This window comes from Panthera pardus, unplaced genomic scaffold (assembly GCF_024362965.1).
Source record: "Panthera pardus isolate Hobbes unplaced genomic scaffold, ASM2436296v1 HiC_scaffold_26, whole genome shotgun sequence".
NCBI lineage: Eukaryota > Metazoa > Chordata > Mammalia > Carnivora > Felidae > Panthera > Panthera pardus.
In genome coordinates this window covers 33282188-33309184 of record NW_026526832.1, presented here as the reverse complement: position 1 = coordinate 33309184, position 26997 = coordinate 33282188, and the positions used below count along the sequence as shown (strand labels likewise).

The 26997-nt window shown below is 46.4% G+C and overlaps 1 protein-coding gene across 3 annotated transcripts in view; it reads right to left on the bottom strand.

The window, feature by feature from the left end:
* NOL10 (nucleolar protein 10) overlaps positions 1–26997 on the bottom strand; it is an 88339-nt gene that overhangs the window by 45041 nt on the left and 16301 nt on the right. For all 3 annotated transcript variants that reach the window (XR_008418105.1, XM_019452089.2, XM_053891160.1), the window contains exons 9-13: positions 26164–26249; positions 23369–23447; positions 21471–21620; positions 19469–19535; positions 12270–12322 (exon numbers count right to left, since the gene is read on the bottom strand). Coding sequence is in view for 2 of the 3 variants with exons in the window: in XM_019452089.2 (XP_019307634.1) it covers positions 12270–12322; positions 19469–19535; positions 21471–21620; positions 23369–23447; positions 26164–26249 (435 nt within the window). In the remaining variant the exon portion in view is untranslated. The remainder of the gene's footprint in view (positions 1–12269; positions 12323–19468; positions 19536–21470; positions 21621–23368; positions 23448–26163; positions 26250–26997) is intronic.

Genomic DNA, 26997 nt, shown 5'->3' with positions numbered 1-26997 from the left:
GTTGCACCTCCTTGTCCTCCTCTGCCCCATTCACATGTGGAGTCACGGCCAACATTCTGCTTCTTAACACCCGCCCCTCGGACTTACAGCTGGAGAGAATTCCCAGATCTCTTTTCCACTGAGGCTGCTGCTAAGCCCTCTTGCCCATCCTGAACTTGCTAACTGTGTTTTCAAAATCTTTTCCCTTCTCTCACTCCATCCACTGCACGGTAATATTTCTGAAGTTCAATTTCATTGGTTTAACCTCTTATATGGAGATCAGGCTCTAACATCAAGCAGGTAAGACTAAACGGAGTACGGGGGCGCCTGGGTGGCTCAGTCGGTTAAGCGTCCGACTTCAGCTCAGGTCACGATCTCACGGTCCGTGAGTTCGAGCCCCGCGTCGGGCTCTGGGCTGACGGCTCAGAGCCTGGAGCCTGCTTCCGATTCTGTGTCTCCCTCTCTCTCTGCTCCTCCCCTGTTCATGCTCTGTCTCTCTGTGTCTCAAAAATAAATAAAAAAACATTAAAAAAAAAATTAAAAAAAAAAAAAAAAGACTAAACGGAGTACGAGCAGAAACAAAAATTTGAAAATCCCTTTGGGATACCCTTCCGTAAGTGAAAGAGCACATTCTTCTCAGTGTTGGAACAGGGCAGATACGATGCGTAACCTGCATCTGGTGGCCGTGTCATGCCCCAAACCCCATACCTGCAATTATCAGGATCACACTCAGCGTGGCAGCACTGCGAGAGATACCCGGGGAAACCTCTTTTGCGGCAAATGACAGATTCAAGCAGGCTTTTTCTGACGGCGTTGTTCATCTCAACCACGTGACATGAAAAACAGCACACTACTTTCTCTATTCTCCCAAGAATGACACAGAACTAGTACCTTCCTCAGTGCACAGAAGGGAACTAACTGATCACACACAGTGGACCCCTTAGGGATTAGGACTGAATTTTCTTAGTTGACAAAAGACTCTTCCCCTGTGCAGTTCGGTCCAGGACATGCGTCCACCACACGGAATGAGCCGCCACGTAAGTGACACCGTGTGCTCTATCACACTAGCCCTCCGCACCTCACAGGACTTCCATTTATATTTATGTAAGCTAAGTGAACTTAATTATAGGACTGTGCTATAAACCTAATCGATGGCCACTAAAATATTCCCAAATACAAAGAAAATATAACAAAATGTTAGCAAGAATGTCTGACTAGTGAGGCTATGAGTGTTCTTTTCACTTTTCTGATATTTCAACATTTTTAATAATAGCTCTACATTATTTCTTATATTCACACACAAAACCCACTTTTTACTCATCTCCAGGAGTTTATATGGACGTGGGGAGAAAGCAAGATATGAGACCCCGGAAACAATGTTTCAGATTAAAACAATGGGAAAAATACAGTAAAATGTTAATGTGTTTGTGTTTGGGTGGTGGAAAGGTATTTGAGTTTTCTACTTATCTTTACTTGCCATTTTCTTGTTTTTTAATTTTTTTAATGTTTGTTTATTTTTGAGAGTGGGTCGGGGAGGGGCAGAGAGAGGAGACAGAATCCGAAGCAGGCTCCGTGTTATCAACAGCACGAAGCCCAACGTTGGGGCTCGAACTCACAAACTGTGAGATCACGACTTGAGCCGAAGTCAGACGCTCAACCAACTGAGCCACCCAGGCGCCCCTATTTGCCATATTCTATAAAGAGCATGCTTTGATGATAAAATGGAAGGGGAATGGACTTCAGTTTTTAAAAATCAGAGTTCTTATTTTAGCAACCAGATTTCATCACTGCTTTCTGTTTCACTGTTTTAACATTTATTCATTCTTGAGAGACAGAGACAGAGCGTGAGCAGGGGAGGGTCAGAGAGAGAGGGAGACACAGAATCCAAAGCAGGCTCCGGGCTCCGAGCTGTCAGCACAGAGCCCGGCTCGGGGCTCGAACTCACGAACTGTGAGATCATGACCTGAGCCGAAGTCGCACCCTTAACCGACTGAGCCATCCAGGCACCCCTTGCTTTGTTTCAACAGCAGCAAAACTCATGGCATTCAAATGCTCTTTCTCAGCCTGCATTTTATATGATCTGTAACAGACCGAACAATACCAAGCCCTATTTCTGAACTCGTCTTCCTAGTCTGTACTTAACGGTTTTGTCACAAACGTTTCAGTATATCTCTGTTTTGCTCAAAGCACATTCCTTCCAAAAGCAACAGGAAGGCCACATAATGCCAGATGCTCTCTGCCACTGGGCTCCTTGAATTCTGCTGCTGTAGGAAAGCTGTAACAGTCATCATCAACTGGACATCTGTTACGTGCCTGGCACTGTGATGAATGACGTGATAAATCTATTCCACACGACCGCCTTACCTCATTCCCCTTCCGCAGTTCCAGAAACTGAGGCTCAGACAGGGTAAGTAACTCCCTCAAGGTCACCACATTTTTAAGTGACGAAGCTGGTATTCAGTCAGGTGAGACTAATTACACAATCTGATGTCTTTCCACTCTGTAACTCGGACCAAAGACATGCCTTGTAGAGCCAGCCCTGCCCACCGCCTTGTCATCTGACCTTGAACAAATAACTTGATTCCTCAGCTATAAATTAAGGAGTTGGACTAGGTGACCCCCAAGTTCCCTTCCTTCTGTCGTGTTCTGTGCTTCAAAAGCTTCCCTTTTCCTTTACAGCACGCTGAAAATTCCTTTAGTGAGGAAACAATTCAGCAACTGCTTGTTTACGTTCTGTCTTGTACATCCTCTGTATGCTAGCAAATTCCCCGGGGGGATGGTGTTCTCTGCATCTGGCACTACCTCCCTAAACCAAGAGAATATGTTGCTACTGGCATTCTGAGACAGGAATTTCTAACAAAATCTACTTCTGTCACTGTGTCTAACGGCTCTCTCCTTGAATGAGCATTTTAGGTGAAAATGTGATCTGCCACTTTGAGGACTATACTCGGACACCAGTATATTCAAGGCCATTTCACCATACACCAGGTGGCCAGACAGATCTCACATCTGGGGAATTTCCAAATATCCAATCAGTGGACACAAAAGGGCTTTCAGTGTTGGCTTGGAACTGAAATGGATCCACCGGACCAATCGTGGTCCAGATTCAAACCCACGTCTTAGGAGGCTGCATAGCACTTTCAGCCAACTCCTACTTCAAAGCACGGGCATGCACAGGAAGAAAAACAAAGGCACCGTTTCCAATCTTTCAAACAGATAAGTCTTCCTTACCCAGATGAAAAGCCAACTTCTGCACAAATTTCAAAAAGGGTCCCACAAAAGCTAAATGCCCTTACCTTCATATTTTCCTTTTGTGTTCTTCTAGGAAAGACTTTATCCTCTTACCAGCATCACCATTAAACCTTTTGGACAAGGTATTACTTTTATAAATCTGTCAGCACTCCCAAATACAAAGATTGCATCACTCCAAGACATTCTGATCTGGCTGATTAGAATGCACTGTCAGAGCAAAGGAACTGATCCTTATCCTACTGTATAAAAATTACACTCTGGCACTTAGAAGCCATGTTCTTCTTTTTGTACTTTTGTCATTCAATAGTGGTAGCAGAAAAAGGCAAATGGAAAATTCGAATTTGGTAGGACAGCTAAAAATTAGCATTGCCAACCAGCCACTGTGGAAGCCGACAATCATTATCCAAGATTCTCCAAATACAGTCATCGGGTTACTCTCCCACATCTTAGTTTTATTCATTTTTCACCGCGTGCTACCTGGATGCCTGCCGTGTAACAAACAGGCGCTCCTTTAGGTGCTGGGAGTGTAGCAGTAAAAAGGCCAAAATGTGCCCCCGAAACCCATGCTTTGTATTAGGAGGAGGAAAGACATACATAAATATTTGAAGTAGATAAAGAAGTGTCGGGAAAGTATGTGTTCATGGAAAACTATAGCATTGCCTAAAGCAGGGGCCAGCAGACTTTTTCTGGGCCTGGTACATTCTTACAGGGCCTGTGGGGCATACGGTCTCTGTGTCAACTACTCAGCTCTGCCATTTTAGTCCGAAAGCTGCCGAGGACAACACGTACACCAATGGGTGTGCTGTGTTCCAACAAAACTATTTACAAAAGCAGGTGCTGGTGTTTAGTTTGCCAAACCCCTTCGAGCTGATGCGATTCCGATTTTATGGAATCTGTCTTCCAAGTCTGTAAATGGAGGTAACTGGCAGCAATGCAAAATGCCAGACCTGCGCGTGAATTCTGTCCTGGACAATTAACCCTCCACACCTCTGACAAATCCGATCCGTGCCCATCTGCACGCACCCAATTCAACGCAACTCTATTCCACGTAGATCTGTGCTTTTTTTAGACTCCTCCTTTGATCTGGTATAACTGGGTCCGGTTCCCTCATTTAATTAACAGGCTAAGTAAAAAATTTAACACGTTTATCTGGCATCTACGTGAGAGTCATGATTTCACGTTTTTCTGAAATGATCTTTTAAGTTTCGGAGGTCTCATCAAGAAGCGCAATGGGGGGCGCCTGGGTGGCTCAGTCGGTTAAGCGGCCGACTTCGGCTCGGGTCATGATCTCGCGGTCCGTGAGTTCGAGCCCCGCGTCGGGCTCTGTGCGGACAGCTCGGAGCCTGGAGCCTGCTTCGGATTCTGTGTCTCCCTCTCTCTGACCCTCCCCGTTCATGCTCTGTCTCTCTCTGTCTCAAAAATAAATAAATGTTAAAAAAAAAAATTTAAAAGAAGCGCAATGGATACACCTGACGGCCAGGCACACCCCCACCGCCTGAGACGTGCACCTCACGTGGGCTGCTTAGGTTCGAGCACAGCTTTCCCCTTGGCCCCCAGAGGTGAAGCTCAGGGGGGGTGTACAGCAGAACTCTGTTTTTCTAATTTTAATTTTCCTGTCTACTAACTTGACGTATCGGTTTTGGTTCATTTATGTTACTCCCCCTTGGTGGCAACAGTGGCTGGGGATTTGGTGACCTCCATAAACGGATTAATGGGTTATAGAGATCTCTATTCTCCGATGGGTGAGAGAAAATGGAGACTCTGGATTTTTCGCCTTTTTCTGCACGTAGGTCATTTTAAGTTATGAAAGGGCTTATGCCAAGCAAAGCGATAAGCCTTTGGAAGGTGTTAAGCGGTAGAGTGTTATCATCCAATTTACATTTGTTTTGTCTTTAGTTTTATATTTAAATCACTCGGGCTGTTATACGGAAAACAGACTGCAAGAGAGAGAAGAAAAAAAGAGCAGTGAAGAGGCCATTCTGGCAATCCAGATGAGAGCACGGGAACCGAAGCACTGGGAAATGGCTGGATTTGAGCCACCAGGAGCAGAGTAGATGTGGCCTGCAGACAGATGGAGGAGGGAGCGTGAGTGGAAAGGGGTGGGGAGAAGGATGGCTCCTGGCTCCTGCACTCTGGGCCCCGGTAACTGGGTGAATGGTGATTCCTCTGCCGAAACAGGAACACCTGGCAGGTGTGGGGTGAGGGTGGGGAGCTGGGATCAAGAATTCCACTGTGGACCTATTAAATATATGTGCCTGTTAGAGCTCCAAGTGGAGAAGCCACGTAGGTTAGTGGATACTTAACTATAGCTCCGAGAAGGAAAGACTTAGATGGCAATTCGGAAGTGATCAGCCCACAGGTGTCATAGAAAGCCTAGGGACACAGGAGCTCCTTGGGAAAGAATGTAAACAGAAGCGACAAGGACTAAACTCCTGGGTACGCTAAGATTTGGAGGTCAGGAGGAGAGAGGTAAGGCCCGAGCCCTGACCGCACACAGAAGGAGCAACCAAGTAAGACTGAGAAAACCAAGAGAATACGGTGTTCTAGAAGCCAAGGTAGTGTTTCAAAGAGGACTGGTCAGCTGTGCCAAGTGTTATTTAGAGATTAAGTTAAGCGATCTGTGTGTGATATACATATTAAGGAAGCAAGGGCACCTGACTGTTCGTACAGCTGGCTCTCCTGGAAATGCATCACTTTCTCGGTTGGCCCAGATTCACTCTACTGTTCACTTTGTTTCTAGAGATCATGCCACAGATCTGTCATTCACCATTTTGCCCACAGATACGTGCTGTGATCATGAGACAAAAAGAAGACCAAGTCTTTAACCCTAAACTTTAAGATTAAACCAGGAAGAGAACATCTATACAGAAAGGAGAAAGGAGACATAATGGGGCGCCTGGGTGGCTCAGTCGGTTAAGCGGCCGACTTCGGCTCAGGTCACGATCTCGTGGTTCGTGAGTTTAAGCCTCACGTTGAGCTCTGTGCTGATGGCTCGGAGCCTGGAGCCTGCTTCGGATTCTGTGTCTCCCCCTCTCTTTGCCCCTCCCCCTGCTCACACTCTGTCTCTCTCTTGCTCTCAAAAATAAACAAGTGTTTAAAAAAAAAAAAAAAAAAGGAGACATAAAATATTTATGTAAAATGGAGACTGATAATTGCGGTCTGATCCTTTGACCACCCCCCATCCCGGAGCATATGCCTGTCACCGCACCCCAATCCTTTCCTTCACAGCATTTGGCTACACATTTGTTTACCGTCATCTTCCCCCAGATCGTGAACTCACAAAGGCAGGACAGGAAGGTGGTTTCACTCACCAACACATTACTGGTTCCAAGCACATACAAGATGTATCCTTGCTGAATAAACAGAACCACTGGTCGGTCTCCTCCGTTTACTTTTATCATACAGGAAATGATAAAGATACTAACAGGCAAAAGAGCAAAGGGCTAAGACTTTTAGGCATTTACTTTTCAGACATGGTCAGGTCCGTTGTAAAATAACTTATCTATAATCTGGATAGCTGACAAAAATTTGTTACATTCTTAAGAGGCGGAGGTAAGGACTAATGGTTAGAAAGCACTCTATGGCTATGCTATTAAAAGTCTTCTGGAAAATTATGCCAAAGCGCCCCAGAGCAGTAATATTTGAAATACTGGACTTAAAGAAAGATGCTGCCGTATCTGAGAGTAGCCAGGTAGCGATGAACAAGTATCCAGAAATGCGTCTACAACGGTCTGACAAAGTGGCTGAGTTCAGAAATAGGCTAAAAATCCAATTTGCCACAGACAAGAGCAGGCAAAATTATTTGCAACTGAATTTTTTGGTCTTGGTCACGAAAGCCCCTGGAGAACGAAAACACTGATGAGAAAATTACGCCCATTTTTAATTCTTGAGCAACAGACCAAGTGTGCCCAAATGCAAGTATCCATATGGCAACTACAAAATGTTTCATGCCACTTCCTAAAACCGACTTCCGGAGGCGACGGGTTGTTTCCAAAGCACCCCCCTGACCGCCCCCGCAAACCACGTGGCACTTCCTGACTGTGTCTCTGAGGACCACCGCATGGACGTGTGACCCAAACCAGCGACCGAACCCTTACGAAGACAGGAGCAAGTGAACCCAGGGACGGCATCAGAAGCCCTTGGCCCTGCAACAGACCTTTGCGCAGCTGAGAGCGACAACTCGCCGAAGCGAAGAGACGTTCTTTCCTTAGTCTGAGCCTTTTATTACATTTCACAACGTTCGGCTACTGAAAAAATCTGCATTTCCTTGTAAAGGGCTTTACATGCCTTGGTGAGGATGTGCGTGCGTGGTTTATACTCAAGTGAAGCAAGTACTCTTGAGCGTTTATGAGTCTTAACACCTCGTTATCTCTCTTCGCAAAGACAGAGTTTTGTGGGCTTATGCGTTGTGCTGGATAAGTTCCAGCGCTATTTCCCAGCAAAAATACAAGTGCTAATGCAGGTTAAATATAGTCCTTTGTGTTTTCGCTCTGCCACATTTTCAGGTAACTGGGCTCCAAAACACTTTCCAAACTGAAAACACAATTTTAAGTTAAGTAAATAGTGAAACTAAAAATGTTTAATGCTTGGTCGATTTTTTACAAATAGTAAAAACGTTTCCATAAAAACAATAGAGTTATCTTTTTTCCTAAGGAAATGTTTTAAAATAAAATACCTAACCGCCAATATTGACTTCTGGGTTCGGTGATACTGCATATAATCTTTATAGTGGCTTCAATTTGCATGCTTTAAAAATTACATTTTTGGCGTTTATTCTTCTAAATCAAATAGCTTCCTAAACAAATAATAACGTGTCCTCCCCTTACATTTTCCCTCAAGATGACACATCCATATATATATATCCTCGAGCTTACAAGTAATCAACTATTCAGGCGTGAGGGGTTTCAGGAGCTCCTAACACACTGGGAGCTTGGAACTCAGGGTCATTTCCAACAGAAACAATATTAACCACACTGGCTGGGTTTCGGGAGGGGTGCCACAGGAGACTCGGATTCCCTCTAGAGTCTACACAGAGGCCGAAGGCTTAATTATAAAGAACTACCCTAAGATTAAATTCCATTTCAGGGGAAAACCAAACCTGAAAAACTATTCCTGGCATTAGTCTCGGGAGCTGCAGTTGAATTAGACCCTGGAATTTAAAATGCAAACACACAAACAAGCAAAATAATACTTCCTGGCCTCTGAGAGGAAAGAAAGGGGTATACTAAGAAAACGGGGAAGGAGCTGCAGGAACCTTGGCCGTAAAAGATTAGTTGCTTGAGGGGCTCTGTATGTGGCACGGCGTATACACCGGGAATTACATTTAATCTATAAAGATTTCAAGTATTCAAGAAAGATGGTATCAGATAGAAACGCAAAACTTAACAAGCTAAAAGAACATTAACCTGCCTTCCTTTTTTTAGTACAGGCCCAAAGCGGGGGAAAAGAGCTTTCATACCTGATTTATTATAAGATATGAATACAAATCGCAATCCAAACCTCCTAAATTTGGCATGAATCATATATTAAAAACACACTTCCCCGCTTTTATAGGCCTCAAGCCATTGTGCCAAAGATCAGTTTGGTAAATCTGATAAAATCTTACGACAAATGGCAGGCTTTCAGACCCCTGGGCTCTCTCCCTGCCCTGACGGAATCTTCCGAGTGAAGACAAGGGCGCCGTAAAACACCAGGCAGCGCGGGGTAGAAGGGCAGGTCGGGAAGGAACGCCGAGTACAAGTCCCAGCACTGAGCTTAGCTGCGCAAGAACGACGCGCACCCCGCTGTCACTGCGGTCACCCTGAGCGGACGGTCCCTGTGGGCTTTTTCATGGCTTCTGTTAACCCTGCGTTACAAAGCTGAAACTAAAAAGCTTTAGAAGAGAGACTAACAGGCAGTTTGTCACCCCCTCGTTGGTACTGGCCCCTATCATTCAAGCTAATTAAAATCCCCGTTACTTGGAAGAGAAAAGCCCACCCCAAGAATGAGGTACAGAGAAGTGAATAATGGGTCTCCTGTAGTTCTAAGACGATACCAATGTCACAGGCCAGGCAATGAAAAACAGTGGAGACAACGGGGCCGGAGGGGCAGGGGGGATGGGTGAAACAGGTGAAGGGGATTGAGGGTACGCTCGTGATGAACACGGAGTAGCATGTGTAAAAGTGCTGAATCACTATAGTGTCCACCTGAAACTAATGTAACAGTGTGTTAACTACACTGCAATTAAAATAAAAGGAAAAACAATGGAGACAACTAAAAACGTTGTAGGTAATTTTAATGCCTTGGGATTAATACTTCTGAAGTGAATTCAAGAAACCAGGATGCAGATTTTTACATAAAATAGGACTTCACACCGATAGCATCGTAACTAAAAGTTATTGCATCTCAATACTACCAACGTTTATAATATTACAGAGAGAGAATGGGTGGTTTTTACTTCCTTATACTTTGTAAAACACTTGGCATAAATAGAAACATTCATTCATTGTCTAATAAAAAAAAAAACGGTGTGCTGTTCCTTTGAAAGATCACTTTATAAAGCATACAACATGATACCAAGGGGAAAATAAGTTTATTTTCAGAGACAGAGGAAAAGAGAGCGCGCGTACACGAGCAAGGGAGGGGCAGAGGGAAAGAGAGAGAATCCCAAGCAGGCTCTGCACTGTCAGTACCCAGCCTGACGTGGGGGCTCGAACTCACGAACCGTGGATCACGATCTGAGCCAGAACCAAGAGTCGGACGCTAAACTGACTGAGCCACCCGGGCGCCCCCCTCAAAGGGAGAATAATTTTTAATATCCCCCAACCTTTTCCTCATCTACACCCTTACCCAAGCAGAAACAGGGCTGCCGTCTTCGCTTTTCCCTCTTCCGGACTCCCTACGTCCCGTCAACTGCTACGCGCTATCTTCCAATTCTTCCCCACCGCCCCCAGCGGCGCACAGACCGGAAAGGTGGTCTTCCTGCACGAGCGCTCAGGACCGCCCCTCCTGTGTCTGCACTAAGGGGCTCTGCGGCCTGCAGCTCCTTGTCCTTTCTGCAGGCCTCCTGATGCAGCCATCCATGCTCCTCCGTCTTAGACCTCTGTCCCCCTCCACTGGTTGAGTCTCCATACGGTTGACACGGAAATGCCTCTGGCATACGGGACATCAACACCTTCCGGGCAAGTGCTAAAGGCCAAAGCACAGTAAGCACCCCAAAGAGGACCTCTCTCGGGACGACAAGTAAGGTTTAGGGGCTGAGCGGATGTATTCTGTCACTCTGGAAGACGACGTCACGCGGGATCCAGGCAAGGCATCTCCTGTGATCTACACAAGCCCTCGTCAGCAGCCGCCTCCGAGACACGCCGTGCGGCCACGCAAGGACAACAAGCGTCTGAGATGACCGCCTGCCCGTTCAGACTCCTCTCAGATCCCAGAACCCAAAAGGCTGCGACCCCTGAGAAGGGAAGCCCGGCCCAGGTAACGCGGGCACTGTCGTCGCTCCTGCACGTGGCTATGGCGTCATCTTATTAGAGCCTGTCTAAGCCACTGTCCTAGTGGCAGCCAAGATAATCCTCCCCAGATGCAAATCGGATCCCATCACTCCCCCACTTAACGCCTGTCTAGGACTCCCCGCCGACACGCCCACCGGGCTTACCAGACGCCCCACCCCCGGGGCTCCTGACCCCGACCCCTCTCTCTCTGTGGCTCGGCCACGTGGGGGACTTTCTCCCTGATGTCTGCACAGCGTTCCCTCCACTTCCAAGACCTCTCTCGCACTCTGCACCCCACCCTCTCCTTCCCGTGGACGTCACCATTCCCCAGGTCTCTCCTGGGAAGTCCGCCCCGCGGGCAGGTTTCTCAGTACCCTCTGTGCCCCCCCGTCGGCTCCCAGCCCCAGGCTGGGTGGTGCGTCTCCCCTCCCGAGCCCCAGAGCGCCCTCCTTCGTCCCGTTACGGCGTCCCTCACGCTGGACTGCCTCTCTTCGTTCCCTGCCAAGGGACTGCTTGAGGGAGGGGACAGCGCTCCTCACACCGTGACACTGCCAGCGTCTAGATGGGGCCGGACGCACAGTTGATGCAATCGATGAATGTATTCCCTGACCACACGAAGACAAGGAAAGAGGGAGAAACTGACAGGAAGACAGAAGCGGCGTCTGAGCGGCCAGGGAAAATGGAACGAAGGACAACTCAGACAAGTTTGCTGCTGGAATGGCCTGTTTCACTAACAACCAAGAGTACCTCAAAGTGCTTTCAACAACTTACCGGTTTCCTGAAACCACAAAAAGCTGACATCCACCAGAATACTTTTTTGGGGGAAATACATACACCGTTAAGCTATTTCAAAAGAACCACGGTAAATATGAAGAACGTTCCGAAATGGAGGCTGCCAGCAGTTACGGAATTCACGTCCCTAAAGTCTTGCTCTGGCACACTCCTCACCCCTCCCGTCCTCTCCCCAAATCTCAGAAACGGAGCTGTTCGTCGGCCATAAAGTGATCGAGTGCCAGCTCTGCACTATGCTGTTTTCTGTGTGGGGGACCCTCTTCCCCGTCTCTTACTATAATCTGAAACATAAAGTTAGGGAAGCTTCCGTCATATGCAAGAGAAGAATTCTTTAAGGAAGAACAAAGGGCCAGGACTGGCCGTGTGCCAGCACCAAGCAGGTCCACCTGAGACAGGTTTCTTAGGTGTAACTTGTTTGTAAGAGAAATGACGCGACTTAAGAGCACCAGGCTGTTGGTTCAGAATCAGGCCTCCTGATCGCTAACGGCTTAAAGTTCAAGATTCCAAAATACTTGGAAACAAAATCCAAATGTAAATCTGAAGAACAAAGACTAACTCCTGTCTACTTTAGTGGGATATTAAGCAGTTTCCCATAAAACGATGGTTAAGCATTCTTTTCCCGGCTCCAGGAAGCAAAGCGAAGCTACCCGTGAGCCCGCTGTGTTTAATTTACGCAGCCGCAGGCAGACCCGAAGGCCCTCAGTACACCCAGTTTAAAAATAAACTACCTTTGCTTGTCCTATTTTTACCGTAACTCCTATTTGTATTACTTACCGGAATGTAATAGATGCCCATCTTGGGGGTTTCATTGGCAGTAAGAAGCATTCCTAAAAATAAGCACAATGAGAAGCGTAAACAGGCGGGGAAAAGGAAGGTGCCCTTTTCTAGTTGTTTTACACTACGGACCGGTGCTCCAGGTGCCCAGAAGACGGTGCGTGGCGAAGAGCCGGACCCGGAAACCAGGCGGGTCATGGGCTTCCGTCCCCGGCCCTCCTAGATGGGGCACCTGAAGTACCGAGAAGCTCTTTACAACATCCCCATCTGCGAAACACTCCGGCCAAGTACACAAGCGGTTCCCACCGTCAGGTGCTCAGGCCTACGTAGAGCCTGCCATCATCCTCCGAGGGGTTTTCAGCTTTAAGTGCAAGCTTTCAGATTTAAGTACATGGACAAAATGTAGTTCTGGTACACTATTTATGATAATAAACTGAAGAAATTAAGAACAAAGGCTTCTTTCTGTTAATCAGGAATCCAAGAACCAAGGCAAAGCATCTCCCACCAAACGCCACGGCAAAGTAGTTCCTAAGGTTTGCGTTAAACCTCACGTCTGAGTGGAAAACCAAGGGACTGACTTGAGCGGGTGCTGTGTGTGTGCAGCTACACCAGCAAGACCTCTCCAGGGTCTCACAGCCCTTACTCTCCCCAATAATTCCGTCGTCGGGGACCCTAACGGCCTCATCTAACAGAGTGGTCAATCATTTAGTCTTCCCGGGATGCACATTTTAAGAAAGCAGGGCTGACGGATGGGCAAACGTCCTGGCATTCAACGACGGCACCCCTGTTACCCCAGGACCCCGTCACTCTGTGGCACAGCACCAGGGTGCACATGTCCCAGGCTTTCTTCCCTGCCCTCTGCCACCTGCGGCCTACTCCCCCCCACGCAAGCCTCCCGAGGCGGCTCCAGTGCTCACGGCCCCTGTTCCAGAATGACGGCACTTTCAATGCAGCTGAAATCAGCCACCGTCCGGGGAGTTCTTTACAACCTGGTAAGCGCCTTCGCAGATACTATCTTGGTGCACATGCAAAACACCTCTGAAATAATAACAGCATCCTGAGTGCCCTTGTCACAAGCCAGAGAATTTTAGAGCCAAACCTCCTACGTCCTTTAGACACGGTGAAAGAAGTTGTTCTGGGGACTGAGGAATTACCACCAGAAAGAAGGTTCTTGCCAAACATACTCCCTAAGCCTGGCTTCACTGGCTCGACTCTGAACACGGATCATTCAGCAGTGAGCGTTCCACAAGGAAACACAATCACACCTACCCACCAAACCACAGACAGGGCTCTAATCTAATTGCTCTAAAGAACCCAGACTGGACACAGCGGATTGTTTTCCACACGGAACACGATCTTTCTTGGCCGTATATGGACAACGATACCAGCTGACTTACCACCGAACTAAACCGGGGAAGGTCAGGACTAAAACCGATTATGAACGAGAGAAACAGGCAACCTCAACAAAGCCCAAGAACAAGAAGGAAAAAAAAAATCAAACTAGTGAAAGAAAGTTCAGCAGAAATTAAGATGATCATGGGCAACAAAGGAGAACTTTATTTCCAGATTAACAGTGTGGCCTCACAAAATTAATTTGCTCAAGGTCACCACATAGCTAGGAAGGAGAGTAGCTGATATTCTACAGACTCCAAAGCCCGTGCCACGCAGGACTCTAAAACCACAGTAACGACTAAGATAAAATGAAAAGCCTTCTTGCGGGGTCAAATAATAAAAATTTCAGAGGTGCAAATATAAACACCATACAGCAACAGGAAAAACGTTAATATCACGTCAACTGGAAAGCAAAAGACAACTATACACACAGCATGAGGTCAATGATTGAAAACATACAAACATGAGATTAATACAAGAACTTCTCTCATGGAAATTGTAATGGTACTCATGAAGAGACTGTGGGCTTATGAATTATTTTTCCTTTAAGTTTCCTTTATAGTGACGCTTATTAAAATGACAATAGCAATTAAAAAAATTTTTTTAAACATTTATTCATTTTTGAGAGACAAAGACAGTGTGAGCGGGGGAGGGACAGAGAGGGAGGGAGACACAGAATCGGAAGCAGGCTCCAGGCTCCGAGCTGTCGGCAAGAGCCCGACGCGGGGCTCGAACTCACAGACCGCGAGATCATACCCTGAGCTGACATCAGACATTTAACCGACTGCGCCACTTAAGCACCCCGACAGTAAAAATTTTAAAAGAGAAGGAAGAGCTCAATAGTGCCTAGAGTCAAAAGAACACACATCCAGTCTGAAACAGCACTGTAGAGTGACGTATCCAGCGTCCTGTGTGGCCGAACAGGGCGGCCAAAGAGGATGGGATGGATCAGCAGCCCCCTCCCAGGAAGCGTGAACATTCAGGTTCTCCTGTGCACGTGCTTCAGAGGCCAAAGGATTCACTGAAGCCCAGAGTTCCAAAACCAGATTGGATGCTCTCTGCCAGTGCTACTCACTCCACTCCCAGGGCCGCCCTGCAAACTGGCCCCCGGCCAGGCGCTGAGTGTAGAAGTGGCAAGGGAGAATTCAGAAAGCTGTATAGTAACGCGACATTGCAGGGAGATCCCCACGTGTGCTCCTTTCCCTTGTAATGTCTTTTTACTCCGTTTTACAAAAGTATCGGGTCTGAAATGGATTAGCAATTTAAAAACAAAGGAAAAACAAAATCTCCGCCGTCAGAAACATCTGCACTGAAACGTACAGCAGCGGTCACCGCCTTGAACAGCTCAGAGCAGAGCATCTGTGAGAACAGAACTGTCAGGGAGGAAAGGCCAGGACGCTTCCTCCACGTGCTCAACCGCGGATGTGACTGTGGAGCTTGGGATTTTACCGTACGGGGCTCCAAGGATGTTTCCACGTGGCTCGAGCTGCTCTTTCCCATGTCGGGAGAGGACACTTGCCACAGATGGGAAGGCGACTGCACACTGAACGGGGAAGGCCATCTGCAGGGGCCCGGAAGGCGGCTGGGGAAACCACATTGGGTGCTTTACACGATCATTCAGCCTGAATTCAGTCTTTCTGAGTCGAAAGCCCATCTTCTTTTCTCTGTAGCAGTGATTCGAACCCAGCGATCCCGGGTCCCAGCGGCGGCGGGGCTCAGACACCCGTGAGCCCGACAGGCGCCGCACCATGCCGACGCGCCGTCACGGAGCCGACCTGCAGGGCAGGCGCCCGACGCAGAGACGCTGGAGTCGGCCGAGTGAGCAAGAGCAGGAACAAAACAGCAGCCAGGAAGGCGGAGCCATTTCTCAATATTCTGAGCAATCTTCGTATTAGAAAAACATTACAAAACAGTAACCGTGATTCGGCTCTAATTACTTCAAAATGAGTAAGTGAGAAGATAAAGAAAGAAGGACGTTTTAGCTTTTCTAAAATATGATTAAGCGCCTGATGATTAAGCCTAAGGCATCATGAGCGGCGTCAAAGGGAAGAGGAACAGAGCAGGGGAGAGCAGCACAGCGCGTGAATCACACCCACTCACACGCAACCCCCACGGCGGCCGAGGCCCTGGTCTCACTGTGCTTGCAAAGCTCAGGGAACAAACCATTTGGCTACTTTTTGTGTTTGATTCGCTTCTTACAAGTTATTTGACAGTGAAGCTGTCCTTCTGTTCGAAACATCACTCTTACAATGTTTACCTCCCAGGAAAGTACATTCTGCAATGGGGAGACCCGGTGGTCACCTTAACCCAGGGACCACGCTGCCCCTCCCTGGCCCTGGATGCTTCTGGGAAGGGGTCTGACACAGGGGACCCAGCATTCCTTGTGGCCACAATATCTCACCTACGGTGCGTCACAGTCAGATTTAACTTCTATCTGAGAAAAAATACACGGGCTGGAGGCACAAGGTCAATGACGTTATGACAACTAGCCACACAAATCCAGGGTGAGGGACATTCTTTTTTTTTTTTTTTAATTTTTTTTTTTTTTTAACATTTATTTTTGAGACAGAGAGAGACAGAGCATGAACGGGGGAGGGTCAGAGAGAGAGGGAGACACAGAATCTGAAACAGGTTCCAGGCTCCGAGTTGTCAGCACAGAGCCCGATGCGGGGCTTGAACTCACGGACCGTGAGATCATGACCTGAGCTGAAGTCGGACGCTTAACCAACTGAGCCACCCAGGTGCCCCCAGGGTGAGGGACATTCTATGCGACTACTGTCCTGATCTTGGAAAAATCAAAGAAAAGAAAAGAAAAGAAAAGAAAACAAAACAAAACAAAAAAAGGACAGGTGGGGGGACACGACTATTGCAAACTGAAAGAAACTAAAGATGGCCACAGTTCAGCTAACGCACAACCTTGATTATGGCCTGGTTCCAAACAAGGCACTACAAACGGCGTCTGGGAGACAATCGGGGAAACGCAGGAACGGACCGGAAGGAAGACAATACTGGAGACCGAGAGTCATTAGACGGGCTGGCGGCCCTCAGTCCCTCCGACGAGACGGACGCCGCACGCCCTCGGTGGGCTTCCATAGCTCCCTCGCGCCACAGCTGTGCCCTACACCGGGCCAGATCCCCAAGCCTGGGCCAGAGCCGTGCAACAGAAATAGCGTGCGAGCTCACGCGTGATTTCACATTTTGTACTAGACAGATTTAAAAAAAGCTATTTCAAAAACAGGTAAAACATATTTTAATGTATCTTATTAACCCAGTATGCCCCAACGTTTCCATTTCAATATGTAACTGACATAAAAAATTAAAGGTCTATTTCGCGTGATTTGTCTCCACGATGTGTTCGAAACCTGGCGGGCAGTTTGCACTCAGAGCACCCCTCACTCAGTTCAGGTCGGTCACCCTGCCAGGTCTCAAGGGCCACACGCGGCCACACGTGACCACGCAGCTTCCGTCTCTCAGCACTAGCTGCCCTTCAAACTCTCACCCCCCCTCCCAGGGGCGCCTGGGTGGCTCAGTCGGGTTAAGCGTCCGACTTTGGCTCAGGTCACCGTCTCACGCTTTGTGAGCTGAAGCCCCATGTCGGGCTCTCTGCTGTCAGCGCCGAGCCCGCCTCGGATCCTCTGTCTCCCTCTCTCTCTGCCCCTCCCGGGCTCTCTTGCTCTTCCAAAAATAATAAAATCAACATTTAAAAAAAAAATCCTCTCACCCCTTAACCCAGCCGCCCGCTCACCAGCCTCGTGCCAACGTCAGTGCCACCTGACTTCACTCCTCCTCGTGGGCGGCTCAGACCCGGTTTCGGACCGTCTGATACTCTCTGACGGGGACCCCGGCATCCTCATCTGCAATTTATTCCTGAACTCGTCCGCACTGGACGTCACCCTGCCACTGCAACAAGACCCTCTCCGTGACCACAGACACACAGCGCCTCATCCTTCTCGGGAGAGCAGCACGTAACTAGAAAGGGCATGGGCTCCAGAACCAGGAAAGGCTGGCTCTACCCGAGGCCCTGCCACAGCCAGCTGAGCCACCAACTCCGGCCCAATTACTCAACAGTTCTCACCTCCTAAGACGTGAGACAGACAGACAAGAAAAAAGAAAAAAACGTGTGTGCCACTAACTACACAGGGTTCTGGAAAGATTAAACGACGCGTGGTCATCACCGAGCCCGGAAGCGCGGGAGCATTAAGAACTTGTTCTCTCCTTCCCGCCTCCACCTCAGTCGCCCTCAAGCTGGCCGAGCAGGGACCACTGGATCGCTTGTGCCTTAGCTTCTGTTCTACTTCGAAATCGGTCACTCCTTTTACTGCCATTCTGTCCGTTCCTGTTCAGTTTCTCAGCTGGCACCTCCTTCTCCTCAATCCCCGCTGAAGTGGACTCGGGTCCTGCCGTGTACACTTTCCCATGGTGATCTCACGCACTCCCGCCTCTGAAAGACGCTCTGTTTACAGGCCTCCACGCTTTGCAACCGCAGACCTGCTTCTCTTGAGACGGCACTTTCTACGCGCACCTGACTCGGCTCCCGCTGCAAGGTGGTGGGGCAGGGCAGGGCCTCACGAGCACTTGGGAAACACGCTTCCGGGCCCTCCGCCCGGATACTCTCAGTACGTCTGGGACTGGGCCAAGGAACCTGTCCTTTTTAAAAAGCTCCCTGGGTGATACTGACAGCGGCCAGGTTTGAGACCCTCTGCCAGACACCGTCACTGTCCCATCGCCTCCTAATATTCAAATGTTCAAAAAAGAAATCTCCCTAAACCTGCTCTGTCTCCTATGTTCTCAATCAGCTCAGAGCATCCCCTCCTACTAACTTTGGTTCAAAACCAATGTAACTTTTAGAGGACAGACAGCACAATCCGAACAGGTCCTGACTACAGACCGAGCCCAGATCATTCAGCACATCATTCCCGGACCTCCTCCACCTTGGTTCCCAGGAGGGCCACCAGGGCTCTGGCACGTAAGGCTCCATCGCTTTCCCAAACGAGCCCCACGAATGGGACCCTATCGCATCTGCCACAGCCTATCCTTCTTGCCGTTCTCACGCCGCTCCCTCACAGGGATGTGCCTCATCTCGCCGCCCCACCTACCAAATCTCACTCACCACTCCAAACACACCTGAACAAACATCTCCTCTGGCATCTCCCCTCCCCAGTTGCTCTGGCTGAACCCTCCTCTGACACGCTGGCGAAGTGCTGTTCGTACACACGTGACAGGTCTCTCCTGCTCTGCCTTGCATCCGTCTATCAAAATGGGCTGTGTGTGTCTGTCCTCAGAACGCAACGCTGCTTGAGAGTGGGAACTATTCCCATTTTCTCTCCTGCCCCCAAATTCTTCACCAACTTGTCTCAAATGTATTGTAAAATCTTGAAATCCACGATGTAATCCGCAAAACAATACACAATACAGAAGATACCAAAACCCTGGCTTCATGAGCCTCGCGGGTTATCGGGCAATCGCAGCCTTCTTCAAACCTCTAACCTCAATTTCCACACACTATTACTAATCACATAAAAGGGTGAAGAGCACACTAAAATAGCATCTCACCTGCCACCTACCTATATATTGTTACCAGTTTCTACTAATAGCTAGGCTGGCTACGGGCTGAGTCACTGAGAGTGCCATTTTCTGAATCATCCACACCACTTCCTGCTCTTGATTCTTCCAGTAAATACAATATCCAAGAACAGTCCTGACCAAGCCAAACCCCGTCTTAACAAATGAAATGAATGCGTTTAAAACCCAATAAAGCACAACTCAGATTTATCTCACTGAATGACCCATCGCTACATACCGCATACCTGAGTTGGGATAGAGGCAGACATCATTAATGTCATGTTCTGGTTCCAAGGAAGTAAATATTTTTCCCTAAAAGAATAGGCAAAAAGGAATTATTAAAACAGTCAAAGGAAGACAACTTTTGGCAATGTTTGTTGCCACGTGGTTATGTGTAAATGGTACTGTGTAAAGAAATAAAATCACCTGATTGAAAGTAAAGAATTCAAACTACGGTAGAGAGCTCATTTTATCAATTTATCAAATGCTTTCACTTTAGAAACAAAGAAACTGAGGCGAATGGGGGAAAAGCGACTTAACCAAGGAAATAAATACAGTTTCGCAGATAATGTTTTCATAGCGGCAATGGGTAAAGTTTAAGATAAAGTTGTGCGTCAACTCAGAAAAACTCTCACAATCTGGAGTTAAACTCGTTGAACTCGTAATCCCCAGTTAAAGTCGTACTCAAAGAAACCAAAGACTGGGAGGGAGTCAACACGGCAGGACGAAGACACTTTCTGCCATCTGTATACCATAAGGCCTTGAGGAGGATCAAGGAAGACAATGTGTATAAATGATAACTTACAAAATGAAATCCTGTAAATACGCAATGAGTTACTTATACAGGAAAGACTACCACACTTCTATTTCAATGGGAGAGAGGGGAGGAATGTGCTAGATTTTAAATTAAGAGAGGGAAAGTAAAAGAAACAAAAGAGAGGAGAAGATGGGGATGGGAAAAGGTGATGAGAAAGATAAATAAGGAAGAGCAAGTCAAGCAAAACCAAGTAATCTGGGTGTTGGTCAAGAGGGCGTATTTAGTCATAACAACAACGCCAAAATAAAACTTATTGCAGCAACGACGGCAGGAGAATTTCAAGCGCCGGTGTTGAAAATGTCTGCCAGCTCTCACGTTTATTAACTCGCTACCAGAGGCTCCCAGGGCAAAGGAGAGGGGACAGTTAAGGCACGGGGAGGACGGCTCCCACACATCGGTGAAAAGCTGCAGCCAAATTCTAATTCGAGACAGAGCTAGGAACGGTCAATACTCTGCGAGTTGGCCAAATGAAGAGTGGACACAGAAGTTACGCTCCAAGCGGCCAGGAACCCCAGGGCGTAGCTGAGGGGTGATGAGGTCGCGTCACGGGCCGCTGTGTCGGGCACACGTGGGCCCCCGGGACAGGCCAGGCCTGTCCTCTGGCGCTAACGCTGCGGCCTCTGGACCCTGCACCCTCTTCACCTCAAAAACGAGTTAAAAAAATAAAAGGGAAGTAACGCTTTTTGACTCAAGACACGAAAGTTTGTAACTAATTAAATGCAAAGAGCTCTTAAAAGCAACTGCTATACTGAATACATTTTCTCCCAGTTTGCAGACGAACTAACCTTTCACTCGTTTCTCCAAAGTTTTAAAATGAAAGACGAAAAGCACAAGGCAGACGAAAACCAGAAATAGGGGCTTTTGTTACTTTTACTTTTTCACTGATACTTGGAACTGAGGGGAAAGAACAACAGATAGTTTTAAGAAAATACTGCTTTTTAAAAAAACACTCTAAGGAATTACTGTGAAGGGGTCATCTCCAAAAGCCAATTCTTTTGAGATTGGTTTTAAGAGGCATGAAACTGAAATACATAATAACACTGACATGGAAAGATAATTAGTTGCTCATAAAAACTTTCCCAAGGCTGTGAGAGAGCCTCAGGATCTAGGAGGTTCTCATGGGGCGATGTTTTTAAAACGTGATTTACGCTACCCAAGCAAACACGGTTTTAAACGTGATTTACGAACCCAAGCAAAAGGCATGCCGGTTCTAGCAAACCGGGAAAACTTCGTAGCAGGAAGAAGGCAGTCTGGACTACTTTATCTCAGTGGGAACATTAGCTCTGCTGAAGTACCTATCTCCCGGCTAAGTTCCCAAACAGGGACTCGGCATCTTTCTCAAGGGCCCACGGAACTCAAAACGGGCAACAGAAAGAAAAAAATCTTCAGGAAAATACACTAAGAAGTTATGTCAACAAAAAAGTACATACTGAGTTCTTGTTCCACATTTTGACGATTCGTGAGTCTGCAGACAAAATCAAATCCAATGAATCCTGGAAATGAAGTGACTTAATGGGCAGCCCGTACTGGTGATCCTTAACCAGCAATGGCTTATCTGATCGAAGATCATATAATAAAACCTAAAAAAAAAAAAAAGAAAACAGGTTATTTCTGTTTCAACAAATTAAACATTTTTATCTTAAAAAGCAACTTTGAAAACTTTGAATAATGGCTACCATTTGTTTCACTACCTTTTTATGAGCACAGTGAACACTTACTCAGGGCACAAAGATTTTATTTTATTTTTTTAAATTTTTTTAATGTTTATTTATTTTTGAGAGAGAGAGACAGAGCACGAGCAGGGGAGGAGCAGAGAGAGAGGGAGACACAGAACCCGAAACAGACTCCAGGCTCTGAGCTGTCAGCACAGAGCCTGACGCGGGGCTTGAACTCACAAACCGTGAGATCATGACCTGAGCCGAAGCCGGACGCTCAACCGACTGAGCCACCCAGGCGCCCCAAAGGGCACAAGGATTTTAAAGTCAGACAGCAAAAATACTCTAGAAAAATCTCTTAAATTCACCTGTACAGTACACGGTTTTTTTGTTCAATTTTTTTTAATGTTTATTCATCCTTGAGAGAGAGACAGAGCACAAGCAGGGGAGGGACAGAGAGAGAATGGGGGGGGGGGGGGGGAGCGGGGGGGGCCACAGAATCCCAAACAGGCTCCAGGCTCCGAGCTGTCAGCACAGAGCCCGACGTGGGGCTCGAACACACGAACCGTGAGATCATGACCTGAGCCGAAGTCGGACACCCAACCGACTGAGCCACCCAGCTGCCCAAAGTACATGGTTTTATTTAACTGGAAAGTAAGTTTCTGGCACACTAAGATTGAGAACTACTGAGCTATATTAAGAAAGGAACAAAAAGGAAAATTCATAAGAATTTGTGCCATTTGTGAACCAAACCAAATATATATGTGGTAGGCCTACTAAGTACCAAGCACTGTCGCAGCAACTGACAGAAATAAGAATAAAAGGCTTAATGAAGATGATCCTGGCAGATCTGCGACAGATGGGGGTGGCAAGGTTAGGACTGTTGGGGGAGGGGAGGGGAGGGGAGGGGAGGGGAGGGGAGGGAAGTGGGTGGGCAGGTCTCTTCTGAGCCTTGTCACTAGAGGCAAGAGGGCTGGGGAAGCTAGCTGCCAGTCCCTGGTGACAGATCCTCTGTAGACCCTGATGACAGAGGTGAACTCCACTGGAAGCAGGGTCCAGACCGGCTCTGGAGAACAAACTTACAAGTGTGTGAATTCTGCCTTGAAGTAAAGAAGGGAAGAAAGAAAGGATGAAATTAACCCTCCGGAGCCGCTCAATCCATTCCTGTCAGCCTAGCTCTGCTAAGGTATGTTACTGCCTGGGATGTGGTCAGTGGGGCTCGGTGAGAAAAAAGGTTCCTTGTACAAATAAGTTTTGGAAATACTTGTTAAACACATTTCTTGTCTAGGGGAATCTCAGAGCCTTCGATACATATTGAAAAGCACCGTGAGCCTCCAAGAGCAGGAGTCTGGCAGAATTCCAGATTCCGTAGACCACAGAATTCTGTTCCACACACTCTGGAAAATGTTGTTCTAAACCACAGTCAAGAGAATGCCTGAGGCATACCCACACGGTACCTCCAGCTCGACAGCCCCTCAGACCCACCATGAAGGCCAGAATCAGATTTCTCAAGGTACTAAAATAGAGGATTCTGGAGAACCCACTCCACTCTGGCCAAAACAAGAATGCCTCATTTCCTGTTCCCACAGCGAACAGATAATATTTCCCAGAATACATACATGTCTCTGAGATACTAACGTTAAGTATGAAGTTCTCAATTTAAACATGTTTACCTGCCCGGTAGATGTTCCAACTGCCATGGTCAAGGCTCCATTAAATTTCAAAGCAGAGATTGTTGGTAAACTGTTTATCCTGAAAGGCAAAATATTCATGCTCCATATATATATGGTCAAACTTTCCAAGTAAAAAGTCGTTATTAATCTGCAATTCTCTTTTTTGGAAGTTTTTATTTACTTATTGAGAGACAGAAAGAGCAGGGGAAGGGCAGAGAGAAACGGGGACAGAGGATCCGAAGTGGGCTCCATGCAGACAGCAGAGAGCCCAATGCAGGCCTCAAATTCATGAACCGGGAGGTCATGACCTGAGCTGAAGCTGGATGCTTAACCAACTGGGCCACATAGATGCCCCTATTAATCTTCAATTCTAAAGGGGAAATCACACTTCTATCCTTCTGTTTAAAAAAAATCATTGCATCAGGGGGCGCCTGGGTGGCTCAGTCGGTTGAGCGTCCAACTTCGGTCAGGTCATGATCTCACAGCATGAGTTCAAGCCTCGCATAGGGCCCTGTCCTGACAGCTCAGAGCCTGGAGCCTGCTTCAGATTCTGTGTCTTCCTCTCTGACCTTCCCCTGTTCATGCTCTGTCTCAAAAATAAACAAACATTAAAAAAAAAAAAAAAATGCCCCACCAAGGGCAAACCAAGCCACTAAAAACTATTTGTGAATCAATATTCTATTTGAAAAAAAAAAGAATATTTCTAAAGACCACAGGAGAGATTATCTTTTCATATCCCTTCTTTAAATTTTCTGTGTTCACTTCTATTACAGTCATAAATTTAAAGCAAAAACAACCTTAAGACATAATCATAATACAAAGAACGCTGGCCTGTTTCCTCAAATGACTTTTCTAAGAAGAAATCGTCGATGACAGAGCTTATAAATAGAAACCAAGTCTCTCCATGTTAATTCAAAGACAAGTTAATGTTTATGAGTAAGAGAAAATTAACTTTTCTGCTTCCTAGGGAGTGGGTAAATAGCTTTCTCTTACAACTGACTCCCTACTTTCTAAAAATAAGCAGGTATTGGATTCGTTTTCTTTCATACCAATATAATGAAATGTTGAGAAGCATTTTTGTTGGTTCCTTCCATTGACAAACAGAGCTTCACAGTAATTCAGTAACCTGTGTGTTAACGTTTAGAGATTTTCTGTATGTGTGTTATATTTCACAACAAAAATGTCTGATTCTAAGAAAAAAAATGCATATAAAATGAGTGAATTTTCCACTTTAAAATTCTTTTTTTTTTTTTTTTTTAATTTTTTTTTTAACGTTTATTTAATTTTGAGACAGGGAGAGACAGCATGAATGGGGGAGGGTCAGAGAGAGAGGGAGACACAGAATCTGAAACAGGCTCCAGGCTCTGAGCTGTCAGCACAGAGCCTGACGTGGGGCTCGAACTCACGGACTGTGAGATCATGACCTGAGCCGACGTCGGATGCTTAACCGACTGAGCCACCCAGGCGCCCTCCACTTTAAAATTCTTTACTCCATATTGTGATCAGTGAAGTTGTTCATTAGTATTACTTTAATAAAACTCAGCAAGAGGGCAAAAATTTCCTATACTCCCTTTAAGTGTCATGATTAACAGATGAAAAAAAAATCAACTTATTCTTTACTTATATCAGGAAAAATATACATTAGAAAAAGACGTCTTTCCAGATCAGTGATTCTTAACTTTTCTCCAAGTCAAGCTTTACATAAGCTGATTTTTCAAAAGACGGAACTATACAGGGTTGCCTGGGTGGCTCACTTAAACGTCTGACTTCTGCTCAGGTCGTGATCTCACAGGTTCATGAGTTCAAGCCCCACGTCGGGCTCTGTGCTGACAGCTCAGAGCCTGGAGCCTGCTTTGGATTCTGTGTCTCCCTCTCTCTGCCCCTCCCCATGCTTTCTCTCTGTCAAAAAGTAAATAAATAAACATAAAAAAAAATTTTAAAAAGATACAACTATATAAATTCTTCTCTCCCCCAGAAAAACGCAAATGACACACAAATCAGCAGTAATTTAGAGGGTCCACGTTCTCTCTGTACCCCACTCATCAAACACCCCACCTCCCACATGATACAGCTACAGACAGGTAAATGTTTGACCAGCTGAAATGAATAAACGCTAATAAAGTTACATTACTGCAAATATCAAGAGCCCAGAGAAAGGAAGTTCCTGAACCGATTATAGCAAATAATCCCATGTTAAGAATCTGACCAAGAGAGTATAAGACTGCATACTAATGCGAGCTCAGAAAAATGTCTGAAAACATGTACCAAACAGTAACCTCCCTGGTGAGTGAAGGACAGGGGGCTTGCAGTTCTTACTTAATTCAGGCATTTAGAAGTTTTTAGTGCCCAAGTGTGTTACTTTTCTGATTGTTATAAATGTAGCAACTGGCAAACAGGAACAAGAAAATCTCAGAAACACTTGCCTCTCTCCAAGGTAGAACTCAAAGTACATCTTTCCTTTACACTTACTGACAGGAGTGGCGACCTCCCGGTTCTATCACTAGACCATAAAGAATTGGAAATACAAATTCCTCCAGTGCATCAATTTTAATACAATTCCACAGCAACTAACAAAAAAGACATTCTATGTAGCACCTGAGAAAGGAATTCTGTCTGGCTTTCCCACTTAGTGAACTTTTCCAAGAGAAGGATTTTTACCTAAAATAGTCACAAAACTACAACCTTAGACATAAGTCTGAAGAATTTCATCCTTTACTGATTTTAACCTGGTATTGACACATGCGTTTAAATCATAAGCAAATGGATATTTAAAAAGTACGTTAATTCCCACTCACTCTGAATCTGCCGTGACGCTGCTCAGTGCACAGTCTAGCAGACCGACTCTACTGCGAGTTCTTGGGTCCCAGCACTCCACACGACCCTCAACACACAAAAAGTGGTAATTTTACACAATAGCTACTGGCAAGTATTTTTAGACAAACACCAAAGAAGGCCTTATTAACACAGTCTCATGGGAGATAAGAATTTAACTTTTTACCTTAATATTAATACCCTTTTTAATACTGTCAAAGGTTTTATGATAAGCTGAGTTTGTTTTAGAATTGAAAGAAAGAAAGAAAGAAAGAAAGAAAGAAAGAAAGAAAGAAAAAAGAAAAAAAAGAAAGAAAGAAAGAAAGAAAAAGAAAATGGAGGATTGGTTAAGAAAAGAAGTCCAAAATGCAATGCATGATCCCTGTCTGGACCTTGGTTCGCTTGGGAGGGTGGATGGGGGAGGAGCCGTAGAAGACACTTTGGTATATAACTGGGGATATCTGAATACTGTATCAGCGTTAAGTATTTAATATGTAACATTATTGTATCAATTTAAATTTCTTAGGGATGATAACAGCAATATGATTTATAGGAGAGAGTCCTTGGGTTTTTTGTTTTAAATGTTTGTTTATTTTTGAGAGAGAGAGAGAGAGAGAGAGTGCACACGTGAGAAGGGGAGGGTCAGAGAGAGAGGGAGACAGAGGACCTGAAGCAGGCTCTGTGCTGGGGCTCAAGCCCACGAACTATGAGACCATGACCTGAGCCGAAACCAAGAATTGGACGCTTATCCCACAGAACCACCCAGGAGGTCCAAAGTCCCTGCTTTTAAGAAAAACATTTCAGAAGTATTTAGGGCT